Below are 20,000 nucleotides of genomic sequence, written 5' to 3' on the forward strand. Positions count from 1 at the left end.
ATGCATATAATATATTTAAAATAGACTTTCTTAATCACTAAATCTAAAAAGTCTGGTATACCAGGATGTTGGCGTCAACTCCATGGATTAAAAAGCAATGTTGCCTATGTAACCACTAGTTTACCGTTGGTATCTTAACCATTCTGTGATGTTTCATTAGTTAAAGCTGGGTACCTGTTCTGACCCTACAGAGGAAAGCCTCCTTCTTTTTAAGATTTATTTGACAGAGAGAGAGAGAGAAAGAGAGAGAGAGGTAAAGGGCAGAGGGAGAGGGGGAGAGAGAATCTCAAGCAGACTCTGTATGGAGTGCAGAGCCTGACTCAGTGCTCAATCTCCCAACCCCGAGATCATGACCTAAACTGAAACTAAGAGTTGGGTGCTTATCTGACTGAGCCAATCAGGTGCCCTGAAAGTCTTCTTTTTAGTAGTAAGTCATTTGCATCAATTAGAAATGGAAATTCATCAAAACAGCTGCCAGCTGACCATGCCAAATTAATGAATAATGAATAGAGAGAAAAAGGTGCTGAGCATCATCCAGCCTAATCATTCTGGTCAGGTTGTAAGGCCAAGCTGAATATTAAATAATGAATCCAGTTACAGTGGCAGTAAGAACATTGTTGTGTCTCATGACTTAATTGGTTTACGTTGCTATTTTCACCTTGAAGATGGTCTGATTCAGGGAAGTATCCCCTGGATGACTAGTATTAGAAAAGAAACACAAATTGAAGGACAGTCTAAATTACATAGTAAAGATTCAATATAACATTTGAACTTTGTTTTACTAAATCATAAGAAGAGCATTTTTAAATTGTAAATTTAATAAATGCCCATATTGCCTTTGCAGAAATGTATGAGTTTAGCGAATCATAATATGTTCGATGAAGAAACAAGAGGTTTTTAAAAATGAATTCAGAGGATTTCTCCAGTTCTTCAGGTAATTAAAAAGTTATAATTCCTCAGGTTTACCTTGCAGAAAAAGTATGACATTAATTCTTCAGAAGCAATTTACTCAATGCATTAATAAAAAAGTTTTAAAGTTAACATGAAAAGCAAATTTATAACATTAGTAGTCAAAAGAAAAATCAAAGAAACAATTCTAGTTCTTTTTTTAAAGATTTTATTTATTTATTCATGACAGACACACAGAGAGAGGCAGAGACACAGGCAGAGGGAGAAGCAGGCTCTCTGCAGGGAGCCCCATGGGAGACTGGATCCTGGACCTCCGAGGTCATGCCTTGAGCAGAAGGCAGAAGCTCAACCACTGAGCTACCCAGGTGCCCGAAACAATTCTAGTTCTTAAAGATTATATTCATTGTTAAACCTTTATGTAATCTTCTATTACTAATTACGACATACAAAAGAGAAGAAACAGGCTGAAATAATCAGACTTTGAGGGGAAAAGGGAAGAGTAAGCAGCTGAAACTCCACAATAACAAACAGCAAGTTAAGAAGTATTGTAGAGGGTATTAAAGCAATATATTATATTATATTATATTATATTATATTATATTATATTACATTATATTATATTATATATTATATTATATTATATATATATATACACACACATACACACTGTATATATACTGTTTCCAAATAGGACAGGGAGTGAAAAACAAGTATGGATGTGAAATAAAACCAAACTAAATTAACTGAAAAAGGGATACTAGTCACTGCAATAACTTGTTTATTAAATTATATTAAAAAACCAAAATAGACATTGCTTAAATGAAGTGTATTAAGGTTCTTGCTGATAAAGATTACCATGATAACATTCAAACAAGCTAAAATACAGAATCTGAGAACATCCTCAAAATAGATTGATGTAATTTTAGTTTGCATGATGGATGAAGGTATGTAAACCACCTATCCCAGGACCTAGCACACAAGGAGAATGAGAGCCCTTGGAATCCCAATACAGGTAAGTGTGTTCACAGGAAGGGTTGCGGCCTGGTTTAAAACATGCCACATGGCATATGAGATTTTCAAACCACCTGCATAAGAAAAGCATGTCATACTATCCTATGTATATATATTTAAATAGTTTATTTTATTTTAAATAGTTATTAAATGTAAATATTTTATATATAAATATTTAAACTAAATTTTGGGGAAAGGCTGATAGGATATTTTTCTCCACTAAGGAATTATGAAATGGTATCTTACATATGAAAAGAACTATGTGATTTTAGAGAGTCTAGAAGTTCAATACAGCACTTCTCCATGGAAACCATACCGTCTTATTTATATTTCAAAAAGAAAACATTTAAATGAAGCCATTCTACTTCTAAAAAATTAAAAGCACAATTTTATATTCTAAATATTAGAATAGACAAATATACTTTATTAAATACTGTAAGAGCAAAAGGTTTAAAAAAAAACTACAGAGGAGAAAGATCAATCATTTTCCCTTGATATCCAAGGCAAAGAGTGCCTAATGCCATATAATTAAGGTATAATCATAGAGCCTAGACTCCAGGTCTGCAATATCCCCACCATACTCACATGAAATGAAAACCTGCCTATGGCCTGCAAGACTCCATATGATGTATTTCCTGCCTGACAACTCTTCCACTTTTCATATCCTTGCCCATGATGTTCCTACCATACCTGGCCTGTTTTCTGGTCTCTCCACTACCATGCTCTTCCTGGTCCAAATATCCTTGCTGTTTCTTTTGCCTCATGTCTTCCTGACTCCCTTTCACAGCACTAGTGCATTTTTCAGATCACAGTTGAAAAATCCTTTCTTGGAGATCCTCCATCTAAATTACCCCCATAGAATCCTGAATATATTACTCCATTTATCACCTTCAGAGCACTAATCTAACTGCAATTATTTAACCTTTTCTTTGCCCTACATTTGCAATCTCATTACACTAAAATACAATCTCCCCGAGAGCAAGAGACCTCATTGGCATTGTTTAGTTGTATCCCTGGCACCTAGACTATTGCTTAGAACTGTATTAGCCTGCCACATTTTTAGTTTTTCTGAGTGAATAAATAAACTTGAACCTATGTTTCCTGGCCGCCAAACTTATGCTTTTTCTATTTCAGTATGAAGCAAGCACAAAAGTTGGAAGCAATCTGGTAAATGGACAAACAGTGTGTCAGTCAGGAATCTAGGTTCTCATTTTCATTTCAATTCTCAAACCTTGCTCACTCTTTTTCCTTCCTTCCTTCCTTCCTTCCTTCCTTCCTTCCTTCCTTCCTTCCCTCCTTCCTTCTTCTTTCTCTCTTTCTCTTTCTTTTAACAAAAGAGAAGAGAAAAAGATCTGTAAAAATCATTCTAGCTCTGAAATTTCTAATTCTGCAATCAATGAATTTTAACTTAAAGCGAATTATTACAAATTTTTTTTAAATGCCAAGTAACTGCAAGAACATGTAAATGGTGGAATGCTGGTATAGAGAAGCATTTACCAAGGGAGTCTCTCCTTAACCGAAGCCATTGCCCCTGGTGATTTGCACCTTAATTTAGGGCAATACATTTGTAGTGTAGAGCTACAGACATCAATCAGTCAGACAATTTGTAGCCGAACATGAATTAAAACATCAGTTGGACATTAACGCCTCAATTTCAGACTTTATTTTTTACTTTCCTTCACCGTTAATCAAGGCCACCGTTTTGATACGAATTTAAACGAAAATGAATGTCCCATGTGTCCGTGGTCTCCAAGAGAATCATTGGAGGGTTGGAAGAAGACACTAGAACTTACTCCTATTTCTAGCAAATGAAATATGAAAAAAAATTAAAGTCTTCTAATATGGACTATATGGATTGACTTACCACTCCCCTCCACCTGCCTTACTGACTGCTGTGAGCTGGTCTCAGGTCACCTGTCACACTGCAGGTCCCACAAGAAGAGAGAGGAAACCCCTTACACTGACATCTTAAGGGCTGTCTTCTCACTGGATGGTCGCTTTCACTGTAGTACTCTATCCTTGGCATGTATGTTTACGTGTTACCTTCTCTGGTTTAACCTATTTCACATGGGCCAGTAATTCTAGAAGATCTTTGCAAATTCATAATTATCAAAGATCAAATGCTAGTAATGGAAGCTGCACTGAACAAAAAGTTAAGGACAGAGATGATGCTTCTATTTCCAGCACTGACTCTTCTTTAGCCTCATTACAACATAGGAACTGTGGCCCCACTAGTTCAATTAGGCGAGTCAGTCAAAAAAGATACTATTATCAATTTGGATTTATATTTATTATTGAATAATAGTGCCCCATGGTCATGTGACTTATCGAGATATTTCCCATGGTAATATGAGGTCATCATAATTTCCAAAGGCATTTAATACCTAACCATCCCGGAAAAATGCTTATGCTTTTTCTTATAGTGATTTTTTTTATCTTATAGTGATTTTTTAATGCCATATGCCCTTAAACTTATACTTTGTAAAGTCTCACTAAACTTTTAAAGCCTCTTTTGAGCCTTGTCAAAATATATCAGTTGACAGTATTAACTATTAGCTGAACTAACAAACATACTAGTTCAGTAGTACATATACAGAATTTATAAGTAAATATTCTTATATCAGGAGGTGCACTTAATATGTGCAAACCAAAAAAAAGGATGAAGATACCATTCAAAACAATTCAGTCCCTATCTTTGTGCAGCCTACTAACTTTTACACAGGTTAAGTATAAAATGCCCATATGATGCCAGTGAATTTTCCAAACTTAATGAATGTTTACAGAGTTCTAAATAAAGGTACCATACACTACTTCTGAAAAGAAAGAACTGGGGGTGCTGGGGTGACTCTGTCGGTTAAGCATCCAACTCTTGGTTTCAACTCAGGCCATGATCTCAGGGCCCTGGGATGGAGTCCCACATCAGGCTCTGCACTGGGCATGGAGTCTGCTCAGGGTTCTCTCTCCCTCGCTCTCCCCTGACCCCTTCCTCGGCTCATTCTCTCTCTAAAAACAATTTTTTTTAAATAAAAAGTCTTTGAAAAGAAAGAAGTGGATATGGAATCTAAAAGAGAATTATATACGCCACTTCTCCCAACAACTGAGAATCAATGTTTAAACTATCCTTGCAAAAGGAGTGTATGCCCAAGAGCACAAAGCGTTAGAAAACTGCCAAAAGAGACTCAAAAAATTTTAAAAGCTTCAAAAACCAAAAGGCAGAAATCCTAGAAGAAACAGAACCTAATCTAAGCTATCTTTTTACTACTTTCATGTTTGTTTGTTTTCTCCCCAGCGAACCTTAATGTGGCTATATTTCACACAGTGGTGCCTGCAGACTTTTAAGTATCAATAGTAAATACCACTTGCAGATAGTGGATCAGATCAGTGAGGATTTATGATGCCAAGTCTAACAATCTTTTCAATCCTACAGCTCATATTTTACCCACTGCAAATCACCTTAAACAAATAACTGTCAATGAGGAAGCCAATTAGATAAAATACAAACCAAATAATTAAACGAGGACAGAATAATGAGTAGGCATAATAAATTAAAATTTTAAATCAAAACTCTCAAAAGATTGTAACCTTCAGTCTTATAACAGCCGCATCAGGGCCCTTTCTCATCTCCCAAAGGTGCCCCAGGTAGAGGCAGGGTGGCAAGAATAGTGACACATGACTCTCGCTATGGATCATACCATCAGCATGACATTCAATTCCCTGCATAATCAAATACCATGTGTGTGACACTGGGCAGGTCTCTTGAGCTCATTAAATTGTATTTGTCTTATCTGAAAATCATTAAAATAATAGTATATGTCCGAATGCATTAGTGTGGACTTTAAAAGGTGCACTGTATATAAAACACTTACTGCCTAGTATAGAATAAGCATATATATGTTGAGTATTGTTACAATCCAAACATATAGCATCCAAAATATTTAAACCATTTATTTTAAACTAATACACAGAGCATTTCTGATTAAACCAATTACTATTCAGAAGCAATTTAATATTCGATTTCTCTGCCATCACCTATTTGAGGAATCAATGTCAGTCATCAACAGAGTCTGAAGTAAAGGTCGCATATTATAAGATAGTGTAAAAAAAAGAAAAGAAACTTTTGCTTAATTCTTTCATTAATAATTAGAATAGACTGAGTTGCTGTTTGATACATACCTCTACTAGCTCATTCTACAATCACATTTGTCTCTCTAAAATAAAATAAAATCATGAAAGATTGGGCTTTCAAAAAGACATTTAGATACGGCATTATGTTGGAATTAATTTTAATGTAGGCAAGATTCTGCTAAGAAAATAAATAGCAACATAAATATGCAAGGGAATTCAGGAGACCAGCCAAATGTCGCAGACAGGTCAAATTTTTAACACGATCAATACAATAAAATGTACCAAATAAATCAACTCAACTTATCGACATGGGAATTGTGGGGTTGAAATCATTTCATTTGAAATTTAGTCAGAAACATAGATCTTGGAATTAGGTTAATAAGGGTTTGTAATGATCTGCTTTCTTTCTGCTTGTTCTGGGAATTAAGAAAATAGTGCAGCTTGCTGGTACAACTCAAGCCTTCTGGGGAATCTGCTTCGCTAACCTTCAGGGAATTTAAGGATTTGTTGGGACAGATGTCTCTAAAACCTAAACTAAGAACCTCAATGAATTTCAAATTTCAGGAGAACTTGAATGTGAAATTTCATTTAAAAATGTTGCATTAGGAGCATTTTCTTTCATTTTTTGACATTTAATTTTCCTTTCAAATCTGGTTAGACAAAATATACAAAGATATGAAGACAAATCGCTGCATAGTGTTTATATTTTTAAATAGTTTTTTGAAGATTCTACTCAGGTATTTATATTGTTAGGCATTGTCTTAAGTTTTTATACAAATTCAAGGATTATATATATTCACAACAATAAAATGGAAAATAGCTCAATATAATACCCCTTCAGTATTGTCAGCAAATACACACATACAAACAGGTTCCACTTGGAGCTGAAATTGTTTCAAATAAATCTTAAATTTATTATAATAAATTAATAATTATTATTTTTTAAATTATGCTCATTAACATTCCTGATTACCTACTATAAGATGGAAAAGTTCTACATGCTTTATAGGTGTTAACTAGTTTTCACAGTAACTATGTGAGGTAGTTATTACTATTACCTTTATTTTACAGATCAAGAGAGTAAAACACGGAGAGATTATATGACTGCCAATATCACTTAGCTAGGAAAATGGCTGAGCTGGGATTCAAATCCAGGCAGTGGCACTCCAGAATACAATCTCTTAACCATCACACTCTGCTCCCTCCACTGTATAACACTGTGTATAATGATCATACATGTATGTCTTGTCATTTATTTAAAGGAGAAAAACAAATTGCATACAGAAGTATACAGAAATGAAATGGCATATCTCTAATTTATGATAAAATATTTAAGCAAATAATAGAGGAAGCAATTATGGAGATATTATACTTTCCTGTCTTCTGTATATTTAAGATATCTTTCCTGGTAAAACAAAGTTTAAAAAAATGTTACATAGAGAGGTACCCATTTTAATGCTATCACCTCTTCAGAAATGAAATTGAGCAACTATTACTTATTCTAATTATGTGCAGATTCACCATCTTTAGTTTGATGGAGTAAATACAATAAGTCTGATATCATCACAGAGATTCATAATAATTTAGCTTATCAGATCTGCCCTGACTTGGAACCCCAAATCCTGATTCTCATGGCACTTGAAGGAATTGGAAATAAATATTCTAAACCTGTTTATTCCCAACTCAAATCAGTTTTGGATGTGGAGGAACCACATTGCCTTTTTTGACATTACTGCTGGTCCTCATGACTGTTTCAAGGGCCAAGAGAGGGAGGCTTAGATGAGAAAAGATGAGAAAACTGTGTCCACGGTCAAGGCCAGCTTTGCCACTCCCGTCTTAACTTGTTTCCACCCAACCTTGAAACCAAACATTTTCACTTCCACCATCCTTGTCAGAGGTTTCCTAGTTACTTTGCAAATAGAGCGCCACTTTAAAAAGTAAACACATTTTTACAAATGCTATGTAAGTACTATGGGTATTGAAACATATAAAACCTACCCAATTTAATAGGTATCATCTCAAAAATTACTCCTACTAACTATTACTAATACTAGAGAAAAAGTGACTAAGATCCTTATCTCAAGGTGCTAAAAATTTAAGAGAAAAGTTAATCCCTGTATACAAATGGTGTATTATACCACAAGACCAGACAGGTGTGACAACTAGTTTATGACACTCAGAGGAAGGAAATACCATTCGCTACCTAAAAAACTCAACAAACCTTCCAGAGAAAGTAGTACTTGAATTGGCTTATCAAGAATACTTAGTATTTTATTAGAAAAATAATAGGTGGGACGCCTGGGTGGCTCAGCAGTTGAGCGTCTGCCTTTGGCTCAGGGCGTGATCCCGGGGTCCTGGGATTGAGTCCCGCATCGGGCTACCTGCATGGAGCCTGCTTCTCCCTCTGCCTGTGTCTCTGCCTCTCTCCCTGTGTCTCTCATGAATAAATAAATAAAATTTAAAAAAATTGTAGGGCATAATGATCACATAATTGGAGGAGAGAATATGTTAACATTAATTAGCACACTGGCCATAGGAATAAGTGTCTTAAGTTTCCAGTAAGCTATGTGCTCAGCACGGAACTGTGGCTCAGCAAATAACTTAGCCCAGTTACACCTGCACCTTTAAGTCTCGATTGGAAAATTTGTTTACATAATGATAGTCATAACTTTTCATCATCCATTGCAATCCAAAGGGACATTAATTTTACCCTTTATTCCAGCAACTGCTTCAGCTAAATCTGGCTGTCACGAAGTATTTTTATACCCACTGGTGAATATAAATACCACTGATCTAAGTATGGGAGTACAGAAATCATAAAATGCCCCTGAGGAATGGTCTTATATCACAGCCATTGAAAAGCTTATAACCCGACAGCTCCCCACAAACTGACTAACTCAGATGCAGCCAACTGAAAGGTTATATTCCAGAGGAATAATTGATCACCTCTGAACGCTTGTTCTACCCTTAAGTGAGGCCATGTATCATCATTATAATGAACAAAATCAATAGATTGCACTTGAATATATCATTCTGTATATTCAAATCTTAAGTGCTGATAGACCAGCATGCAAGAATAACAGGAAACCGGAGATTCCAAATTTAATCTGGAATCCAAAATATACTAAATTTACGTCCTTCTTTGTATGATTTATTTCTACTATGAAAGCTACTCCTTCTTCATTTCCAGTTATTCATATCCCACATGCCCACCCCCTTCCCCTCACCTTCCCTTAAATGCTGGGATGCTACAGATTCTCTCCTGTACATTTTTGTTTTATTTTATCTGTTGTGTGCATAGGTGATACAGGCTGAGAGTAAAACAAGGGAGTAACGGGATTGTGGCAAACTGGAGAATGTACCACATTCAAAATCATTCAGATTCATTCTGATCTTAACACTGTGCCAGCACATCAACATGTATCCGTAATTGAATCTGGCTCTGCTATACGCGAGCTTCACACTTGCTGGGGAAATTTCAGCCACCTGTTTTCAAAGTCCACTCGTAAGCTAAGCATAACAGTATTCGAGGCCAAATTAAATAAATAGCTGCCTCCTAGAAATCTCTTCTTGGATTTCCTTGAGCAAGTTTTTGGTATAAATGTTCTTGAGTTTTGAAAATCTTGGCTAAATCCTTTAAAAATCTTTGCTAAAAAATATTCCTATGTCCAGTATCCTAAACATCGTAAACGTATTGTCTCCTCTAATGAAAGAAACACTGTAGCCTTTCAAATCTACAATTATATACAGATTTCTTTGCAAACCTGAATGCTTTCTTCCATTAAGCTTTTTATTTATTTTTTTTTAATCTCTAATCCATACGCTTTGACTTGATCTTTGGGAACACATGACGTATGGTTCACCTCACTGCATATCGTCCCCATCCATATGTTATCGTTTCTCACACAATTTTTTAAAATATTTTTGACATTCTGGGAGTATTTCCTCTTCTGATGGATAATCTGCACTCTCAAGTTTGTTAGTTCATCCAGTGAAATTGTTATTTTAGTAGTATTGATTTTGATTATTTTATTTTAGTCTACTTTACATACAGATCACTAGTTCTTTCTTTAGAGAATAAGCATAATTAATGTTTTCTGTGAAGTAACTGAAAGAATATCTCAAAGGAAACATGTTTAATACTACAGTATTTTTACTCTACTATTATTGATCTCTTCATGTACTCCTCCACTGACTGGTTTCTATCTGATTAGGTTTTTTTTGTTTTGTTTTTTTTTTAAGATTTTATCTATTTATTCATGACAGAGAGAGAGAGAGAGACAGGCAGAGGGAGAAGCAGGCTCCATGCAGGGAGCCCGATGTGGGACTCGACCCCGGGTCTCCAGGATCACACCCTGGGCTGAAGGTGGTGCTAAACCGCTGAGCCACCAGGGCTGCCCTCTATCTGATTAGTTTTAACTGAAGGAAGACTTTTCCCGTCTCCAGATTAGGAAACAGCAAAATGGTACAGATTTCTTTCCAAGCATTTGTTCTTGCTTCTGTCATATTTGTAATTTGAAGGCAAAGAATGGAATAGAATGTATAGTATGTTTTCTGCTAAAGAGTGGGCATTTGAGAAGGGGGAACATTTTCTTCAGGGTCTTTTGATTCCAATTCTTCAGATAACAGAAACACACAGGCCTGGGCTGAAATTGAGCATGGTGGTAAAAGGGCATCCTTAAAAATGAGACCTAGTATGGAGCACAGAGATGGAATATATATATAATTATGACTTTGCTAATCATCAGCCAGTTCGTATTTGTGTCAAGTAAAGCTTCTGTTGAAACTTTGATTCACTGACTTATTGGGGGGAAAAAAACCTCACTAAGTGATTACAATGTGCTGGTTGCTGTAAGAACTAAGTCACCTGCTGTGAGTACCAACAGCTGCCCTCCAGGAAGTAACACTCTAGGGAAGGATCCCAAGGGAATAATTTAAAAAGACTGGTTGTACCTCCAAGAAGAAACTGCCATTTCTTTATAAAATTCACGATGACTTAGGAAAGAACTAGTTAAATTTCATCAGTGTCTCAAATGCCAAACAAAGGCAATAATAACTGATATGAACATCTTGACAATTGAAAAACAATTAGGGATATAGTATTTTACACATATTTACATGTTAATAATATAGATCATTAAACGTACATGGATAATGTAAAAGCATAAAATAAAATGTGAAGCTCTTAAGCTCCATTTCAGGAAGCTCTTAAATAAATATTTAAGAATAATGTCTAAAATCATACATTCATCATGGACATGGAAACAAAATGACTGATGTAAGAGAGGTAGGACATCGAGAAAATGATCACTATACCACTAGGCATGATAATGGAAAAACAAATCCTTTCCTTAAAAAAAAAATCCTTTCCTGCTAAAACAGAAATGGAGAAAAAGTTAAAAATCATAATCACAGGCTCAAGATTTACAATCCTTTGGTCTCCTTCAGGAGGCATAACATTTAAAACAGAAACATAGCTCTCAACCATTTATACTACCACTTAAACAAATGAGGACAAATTTATTAATCAATAATATTGTCTCAATATTACCAATCCAACTAGTTCATTTATTCACTAGATATTAGCTGCTGATGTGTGAGATGATAAAACTCCCATTCTTTAATTTCCAGTTACCTATTTTTATTACTGGATGTGGTTTTATGGATTTGAGTAATAAAACTACTTTAAATAATTAAATCAGTATATAAAAAGTCCAAAGGGCAAAGAACAGTGATGACAAGCCAATGTGAACCAAAACAATGAGATGACATTATGATTTGTTAACATTTGATATACAAAATGTTAAGCACTACAAGTTGTGAGTATTGGAGCCAATTAAATTCACCTCTATTGCAAGACTTCTGGTAAAGTTTGTAAATTTCTCCATGGAAGTCCAAATTCATCAGATAAGAAACAATCTTCAAAAAAAATGTGTAACTACTGTAAACCAAAATTAGAATATCAAAGTGTAACATTTACTTACATGTCTTAACTTTCTTTCATTGTAAGATAATAAATATTTCCATTGCAGAAAATAATTCTATTATACTGATCAAAACACATGCATTAAGGGGAGACTAAGAGATATTCAATAAAGCACATAATTTTATATACATTGTAGTATAAAAAAGAGTTTTTTGGGGATGCCTGGGTGGCTGAGTGGTTGAGCATCTGCCTTCAGCTTAGGGTGTGATCCTGGGGACCCAGGATCGAGTCCCACGTTGGGCTCCCTGCATGGAGCCTGCTTCTCCCTCTGCCTGTGTCTCTGCCTCTCACTCTCTCTCTCATTAATAAATAAATAAAATCTTTTGAAAAAAAAAGAATTTTTCCCTCAGTTCCAAGTTGAAGAACTTGAATGACAGAAGTCACTCAGATAAGTGAGTAGCTTTCGGAATTAACTTCAATAAGTCAAGAAGAGGGAATTGAAGATCTGTTCATAAGCTGCTAATTATTTTGCAATTAGTATTCTCTCTTTAGTAACAGAATCCTCTGTTTTGTTGGAGTGCATGCCTACGTTGGGGAGGATTAAATTCCCACATCCTGATGCAAATCAGCAAGGCTGGTCACAAAGCTGCTGCGGACAAGGGATGCAGATGTGAGCGATGTGTACAATCTGCAAACATACACTTAAAGGCCCACGGCTTGCCTTCTATTGCCACGCGCCTCCTTCCTGTTATCTAGGATGCAAAACTCAGTGTGTATGTTGGACCAGCAATCTTGGATCACAACATGGAAAAGCTGTACTGAAGAGGCTGGAAAAACTGAGAAAAGGACCCTGGAGCCTAGAAGATTGAGACTCACCACATTAGGTCTCATATCTAAAATGTTTACAGGAGGGAAATAAACTTTTGTCTCCTTCAGTTACTTTATTTATTTACTTTAGTTCTCTCTATAAGAGTCAAACCAATACACCAATCACTGCCCATGGTTCATTTTTATTCAATGTCTAAGGGTTTATTACAAGAGCAATAGAACTATCATTTCTAAAGCACTATAATCTTCCCCAATGAAAAGTTTCATTGAAAAAAAATAAAAATAAAATAAATACAAAATAAAAAAAGAAAAGTTTCAGTGAAATATAAAGTAAATTACCTTATAGTTCTTAATAAGCTCTCAAAAAATTTGCACGAAATAGTACAATTTTCCAACAAACTTGATCCTGCTACTAGTATTCCGAGAATATTCTGAACTGCAATGAAATCTGTGGATCACCTAATTACCTAGAGCATGTCTTACGTGAAGGGCAAACAATTTTAATGAGCTTTACTGCCTTATAAGTGAGTATGATTTGGGGGTTGGAATGAAGCGTGAAGCAAAGTCTCATTTCTATCCTAACCCTAGTCCTACTATACGATATTCTTTGTGAATTATTCTCACAGTTATTATTTATATATAAAGAATTGAAAATACTTTCTCTAAATCCTGAGCATCATTTTATTTTTTTCTGTGCATCATTTTTAAGTTTTACATTTTAAAGTTGATATTTTGCTTTTCATAGAGTCTTGATTTCACTTGCTAAAGCTTATCTCTTGGCCTAAGAAAGAGAATGCATCTTTCTTATAGGTACGTTTATAACCTATTGTAATATTATAGACTTTTGGGGATGGAAGAAGGCAATAAAACATGATGAGTTCAACAGGTTCACTTGTATTAATCCTTTTTTCTCCTACACAATTTTATTTGGATAAATGAATAAATATCTGTATGGGCAAATGATGTAGCCCTAAGCACTGAGCACAGCTCAAAAAGTAGAAATACACAATCCACGCACACTTTTCCATTTTAATGGACATATACTAACTTTGCAGCATAGTGACTGACTACTATGAATTTTACCTTTGTACTACTCTATTATACCACTGAATACTAACTGGGGAGGCGCTAACTAAAAGGCTGCATCTACATCTATGCATATGGTTGTTAAAATCCTGAACAAAGAAAACCCACTATTTCTATGCAAAATAAAAGAACTTTCTAATTCAGAAGCAAACTTGACATAAGTAAACAAAACTATTTTATTTCACACCAAAAATAGGACTTCTTTATTTGCTTTAAGGAAAAGAAAAACATATTTGCAAACATATTTGATGATTATTTGGTATCATCATCTTTAGGCAACACTCAACTGGGGGATTGGACCAAGCATGTTCATCCAACTACTTTACTTAATATGAAATCTTTGTCATAGTTTTACAAACTATTTGTAAATAGCTATAACTAGTATAACACAAGGAAGGGTGAAAAAGATTTATCATGTATATTTTAAATGACCACATAATTTTTAAATATCAAATACTAATCCATTTAACAGTGAAACAAAATGTCTGCCCCAAGATAATATTCATTCTAATACAAATCAATAAACTATTTTTTAAAAATTTATTCATTTGGGGGATTCCTGGGTGGCTCAGCGGTTTAGCGCCACCTTCAGCCCAGGACATGATCCTGGAGATCCGGGATCGAGTCCCACGTTGGGCTCCCTAGGTGGAGCCAGCTTCTCTCTCTGCCTGTGTCTCTGCCTCTCTGTGTCTCTTATGAATAAATAAATAAATAAATAAAAATCTTAAAAAAAAGATTTATTTATTCTGAGAGGGAGAGGGAGAGAGAGAGAGAGAGAGAGAGAGAGAGAGAGAGAGAAAGCCAGTGCAAGCGGGGGGAGGGGAGGGTGCAGAGGAAGAGGGAGAGGAGAATCTCAAGCAGATGCCCCAGTGAGCACAGAGCCCGATGCTGAGCTTGCTCTCAGGACCTGACCATCAAGATCATGACATGATTCAAAATCAAGAGACAGACTCTTAACCCACTGAGCCACCCAGGTGCCCCATCAATCAATAAACTATTAAAACACCTTGTGTTAGCTGTTGGTTTGTCCCTAACAAACTTCCTACATCATTAAAATGATGTATAAAATTATCATAAAAGGATAATAATTATCATGAAAGCACTAACAAAATACCCATGGCTAGTAAAAAGAAAACACTTTTTAAAAGAATCCTAGTTCTTCATTTATTAAATGAAGAAAACAGAACCTCCTTCCTTCATAGTGTCATAGTAGGAATTAAATAAAAGAATGTGTGTAGACTGGTCAGGAGTGTGCAGGCAAGATCTCAATAACTCAGGCAAGTGCTCAATAAACTATGATGTGTTCAGCAGTAGTGGTAGTGGTGCAGTTTGAAAAGGTGTGGCATCTCAAACCAACTACCTTGTGTTGTTTTTTAATTTTTTTTTCTAAAGGCCCGCTACACTTGATTTATATATGTTTTTCACTTTCCCATGAAGTAGCTAGGAGAAAATAGTACATAAATATATTTTCTGAGTCAGATTAAAAAGTGTGAATAATAAATGGTAATTTTTTTTATATTTGTTTGACTTGTTCACAAATCTATCCCAAGTTCTTGGAAGGATACCAAAAATACAAGAAGCCCTCAGCAAACACTTTTGGATAAATAGATGTAAATAAATATTTTTTTCATGATAAAAAAGTCAAATATATTCGAATTTAAATGAACTTAAGTGTAAACTTTTTTTTTATAATTTTGCAAATGCTTCCACTATAACTGAGTCATTAAAATGTCTCCCTCAAGTCTGCTCAAATGTGGCAATATTAGAAGTAACTTATTTGTGCTAAAATAATCCATGTTTGAAAATCACCTGAATATGTACATTACAGTCATTTATTGAAAAAGGCATATTGAAATGAACACCTACTATGATTCAAAAGATAGGTTGGGCAAGGTACAGCTTCCCAGGTGTGGCTCACATTGTAGGGGAAATAAGTGGCCCCCCTGGAATGTGCAGTTCAGGCCAGAGAAGACCTGCCTAGTAACCCTGGTGACAAGAGTCAGGCCGCAGAGATGGATGGGATCCAAACTCTGTTGCCCACGTTGCTAATGGAGTGTGAGATACCACAGTCAACGTGGAGGGCTGAGGTCTGCACAGGGCACAGCAAAAGTTCAGATCCAGAGAAATACTTGGCTTTTCCACCCAGAAAGATGCCAAAGACAATTTATTAAAGATCACATAAGCCCTAAAATCCATCACTACCTTGTTAGGTCAAACCAGTATTCTGTTTATGCTAGAGAACGTTTTCTGGAAAACTGAACCTGCTGCGTCAGCTTGTTCTATAAAGCCAGTCATCCTAGCATAATTCAGTTTATCTCGAAGTTTAATGTAAAACTTTTAATACTCACATCAAGATCATCCTTGGCATTGTAGTAGACAACTTCATTGCTCTATAAAAAAAGAAAAGAAGAGTGCTTTATTGATTTGAGTAAAAATGTAAAAATATACTGGATCAAGCACTGCATATATTTTATGTATATTTTAAATAATAAACCCCTCATAATATTCCTTTCATAAAATACTCCACGAAGATCCATAAAGATAAGCCAATATTTTCTAAAACCATATTAAAACACTATATCAGTGATGCATCTTGCACTGAGGAAAATGTATCTCAGTATAGGTCTGAGAATCATTTGTCAAGAAAAAATAAAGAATGCATAATGCATAGAAGTTATGTATGTACACACTCACAACACACACACACACACACACACACCCCTAAATCATAAAGTCATAAACAGAATAATTCAAGAAAAATGCACAAATGTGGCTCGCTAATACTTCGCTGACAATGTGACTTTAATATATATATATATATATATATATATATATATATATATATATATCACATGTTGAAATTAGTGAAGAAAGGTATATCTGGACAATATTGGCATAAATTTCTTCATGAGATTCAGACAAGAGATCAAGAATAATTGAATCTAGACAGCAAAAAAGATCAGATTATCTAACACACTAATATTATCATATTCTACCAAAGTGGTGAATGAGCACTGGCTCTTCGAGAATAAACGTATCCAGACATTTCCATCAGCCATTGATGTTGCTCAGCTATGCCATAACTATAAATTATGGATATAAATTGTGTTACAGAATGAAAATGGAAAGGGAAGAATGAACAAATGACTGTCAAAGGAATTTAAAAGTTTTATTCTTTGAGGCTCCAAGACTAGTTTAGTTCTCTGCAATGTTAAAATAACCCACTTATACTGATTTCCTTTTCCTTTCTTCTCCTGATTGGAGATATGATCCATCTTCCCTATGTCTTCAGGAGAAACTGGAGCACTAGGTAAAAATGCATTTTTCTGTGCCTCATTTAATACCTAAAACATGGATACTCTGAAATTGTATTAAAGGAAAATACAGTACATATTTTTGTAAAAAAAAAAAATTACTCTAAGAAATTCAATAAATTAGTGCTTCTTAAAATATATTCCACCGCCACTGGTTAGAAATAACTAGTTCTTAAGTTATTCTATGGCCCTATGACTTTAGAATAAATAGTGAAGTTAAAATCATCTCTTTTCAGCTTTTGAGTTTCAGTATATGAATGTACATTATACATCTCCAGGAATAAAACAGATCTTGTTTTGTCTCTCAGATTTATTTGCTACGGAATCTGCCTCTCTTTTTTTGATCTGAGAAATTTACCATGTTCCCAAAGTTCTATAGATGATAGATCTGAAGACCAAACTAAAAACTATATTAATAAATAACAGAATGCATAACTCATAATACTGAAGGAAACCATGACTTTGAATTTATTTCATTTAGAATCAACAGCTCTAAAAATTACCATTTAATTAATTCCTTTAAAAAGAATTAAGTAGCTAAGGAATTTCAACATGCATAAAAATTCTAATTCCTGAAGCATTTCTTACAGCATTAATTTTGTAACAAAGCTAAAATACAAAATCAGAATTCATCACATACACAAAGTAAGAGAATCTTCTGAATCCACCAGAGTCTCACATCTAATTACCAGTTTATTGATTCCTCTTGCAACACTGTAATTTATACTTAGGAGACAATTTTCAAATTGGAATGTGGATTCCATCAAAAGATAAAATATCGAATAAGTTTATCTTCATTTTAGACTTTATTCCTGCTAACTTCTTTACATTTACAGAATTTAAATGTAGAAGATAAGATGAAACTGAATTAAATTTCAAGTGATTCAACATCATTATTTTCAACAAACATTCATTAAATATCTATATACACACATTGCTGTGCCAAGAGAGACAAAAAGATAGGTTAAACATAGCTATCCCTAGCTTTTAAATAAAATAACAGACACTGACCAATTACATAAAACAACTAATATATTTAGACTTATATTTGGCCCATGGTAATAGAGCTAACAGACTACATTTTTTTTAAATTTTCTTTCTTATACACAGGGTCACATATAACAAATAAAGAGAATTTAATTAAACCTACAATTAAGAATATCACATACAGAGTCAAAAGAGGATAAAGCATGATAAAGAAACACTAGTTTAACTCAACCTAAGTATTTTGATTCTATTACATTAAAGTGTGGCTGAAATAAAAATAAAAATGAAGAAAATATAAGTTTATTGGAGAGTTTTCAGACGTTTTTCCTTTTGTTACTGCACTATATTTTATATAAAATCCTATTACTTTTCTTCCAGAAACTCTATATTGCTTCTAAAACTTAATGAAAATGTGTATTGCAGATTTTGTTTAAATTTTATGCATCTGCAACAGGCTTTCTAGACTCTGGGAAGACATAAGATCCCCAAAATTGATTTTTTTTCTTCTATTAAGTAAACTGGGAAAAAAACCCAAACCACCTTAGTCAATAAAATTATACTGCATACACAACAACCATATTTATTTTAACTGCGGTCTTTTATTTCTCTACTTGTAAAAAGCTTTCTTTAGGGGTGCTAATCAGTTAAGTGAGCGTCTCTTGATTTCAGCTCAGGTCCTGATCTCACCCTCCTAGACCAAGCCCCTGTGAGGCTCTGCACTCAGCAGGGAGTCTGCTTGAGATTCTCTCCCTCTCCCTCTGCTCCTCCTCCCCTGCTCTCCCTCATTCCCTCTCTCTCTCTTTCAAAAAAAAGAAAATGCTTTCTTTATACAACGTTCATTTCTTGTATGGTCAAAATATAAATACAAAGGAAAACAGAAGTATGGCTTTCTAATAAAACTCTAAAGTAATTAATTAAATGTGTTCTTAGACAGTTTGTCATGATTTAATAAGAGAACAAAGATCATAATGGACTGCGCAACTGGTTGCTACATCCACGGCCTTAACAACAAAATGTCTTCTTCACCAATGCATGTGACATTACTTTTGGCTTAGAGGCATTTTTTTACCGCATTTTTTATAAACAGACTTTCTCAAACCCTAAACTTCGCAGTGACAGGATGCACATTTCATTTACTCCCTGATCTTACCTAACAGAAAAGCTCAATTGATCCATTTCAGTAAGCATAAATCTACATAGGACATCAGGATTTGGGGAAAGTATAACTGCATTTAATTCATCAACCAGCTCACTATCGTGGCCATAGGATATTAAAATAAATGGCAAACATTCACAGAACGTTTGATTTGTATAATCATCTATGAATAATATTTCCAGTCTCAGTTCCTCATGCTTTCTTACATAAAATTAGAATTGTTTACTTAACCATGGCTTTTGTTTAGAGTTGAAGAGTGGCTTAGATATTATTTTAAATATAAGCTTGAGGAAAATTCTAATTCGGTGAAGTCATAATAATTCTCTTCCCCATCGCATTCATTTTTAGCTATCTCCTCTACTATTTAAAATATATGACATGTACGGCTCTGTTAAACTGAGTCTGAAATCAAATCGCTCAAAATATATCCAAAACCAATCTCAAAGGGATTGGGTTAAAAGACAATTCTCAGGAATAAAGTACAATTCACACTGAATCAGCCTATTTTTATGTTCTGCTGTCTGTCTTACAGGGATGAAAATTAGGAGACCAAACTGTGTAAAAACAGCTACATGGCCTGAGGGGGGGCAGAACTGAAAAAGAGGAAGTATCAGCTGGGTCCTTTCCTGCTTTACTGGGCCCCCTGCCTCCATCCCAC

At 34.7% G+C, this 20,000-nt stretch overlaps 1 protein-coding gene across 7 annotated transcripts in view; it reads right to left on the reverse strand.

Annotated features, from left to right (window-relative positions):
* CACNA2D1 (calcium voltage-gated channel auxiliary subunit alpha2delta 1) overlaps positions 1-20,000 on the reverse strand; it is a 477,825-nt gene that overhangs the window by 180,442 nt on the left and 277,383 nt on the right. For all 7 annotated transcript variants that reach the window (XM_041722688.1, XM_041722686.1, XM_041722687.1 and 4 more), the window contains exon 5: positions 16,234-16,275. In XM_041722688.1, the coding sequence (XP_041578622.1) occupies positions 16,234-16,275 (42 nt within the window). The remainder of the gene's footprint in view (positions 1-16,233; positions 16,276-20,000) is intronic.

This window comes from Vulpes lagopus, chromosome 11, assembly GCF_018345385.1.
Source record: "Vulpes lagopus strain Blue_001 chromosome 11, ASM1834538v1, whole genome shotgun sequence".
In the NCBI taxonomy this organism is placed as follows: domain Eukaryota; kingdom Metazoa; phylum Chordata; class Mammalia; order Carnivora; family Canidae; genus Vulpes; species Vulpes lagopus.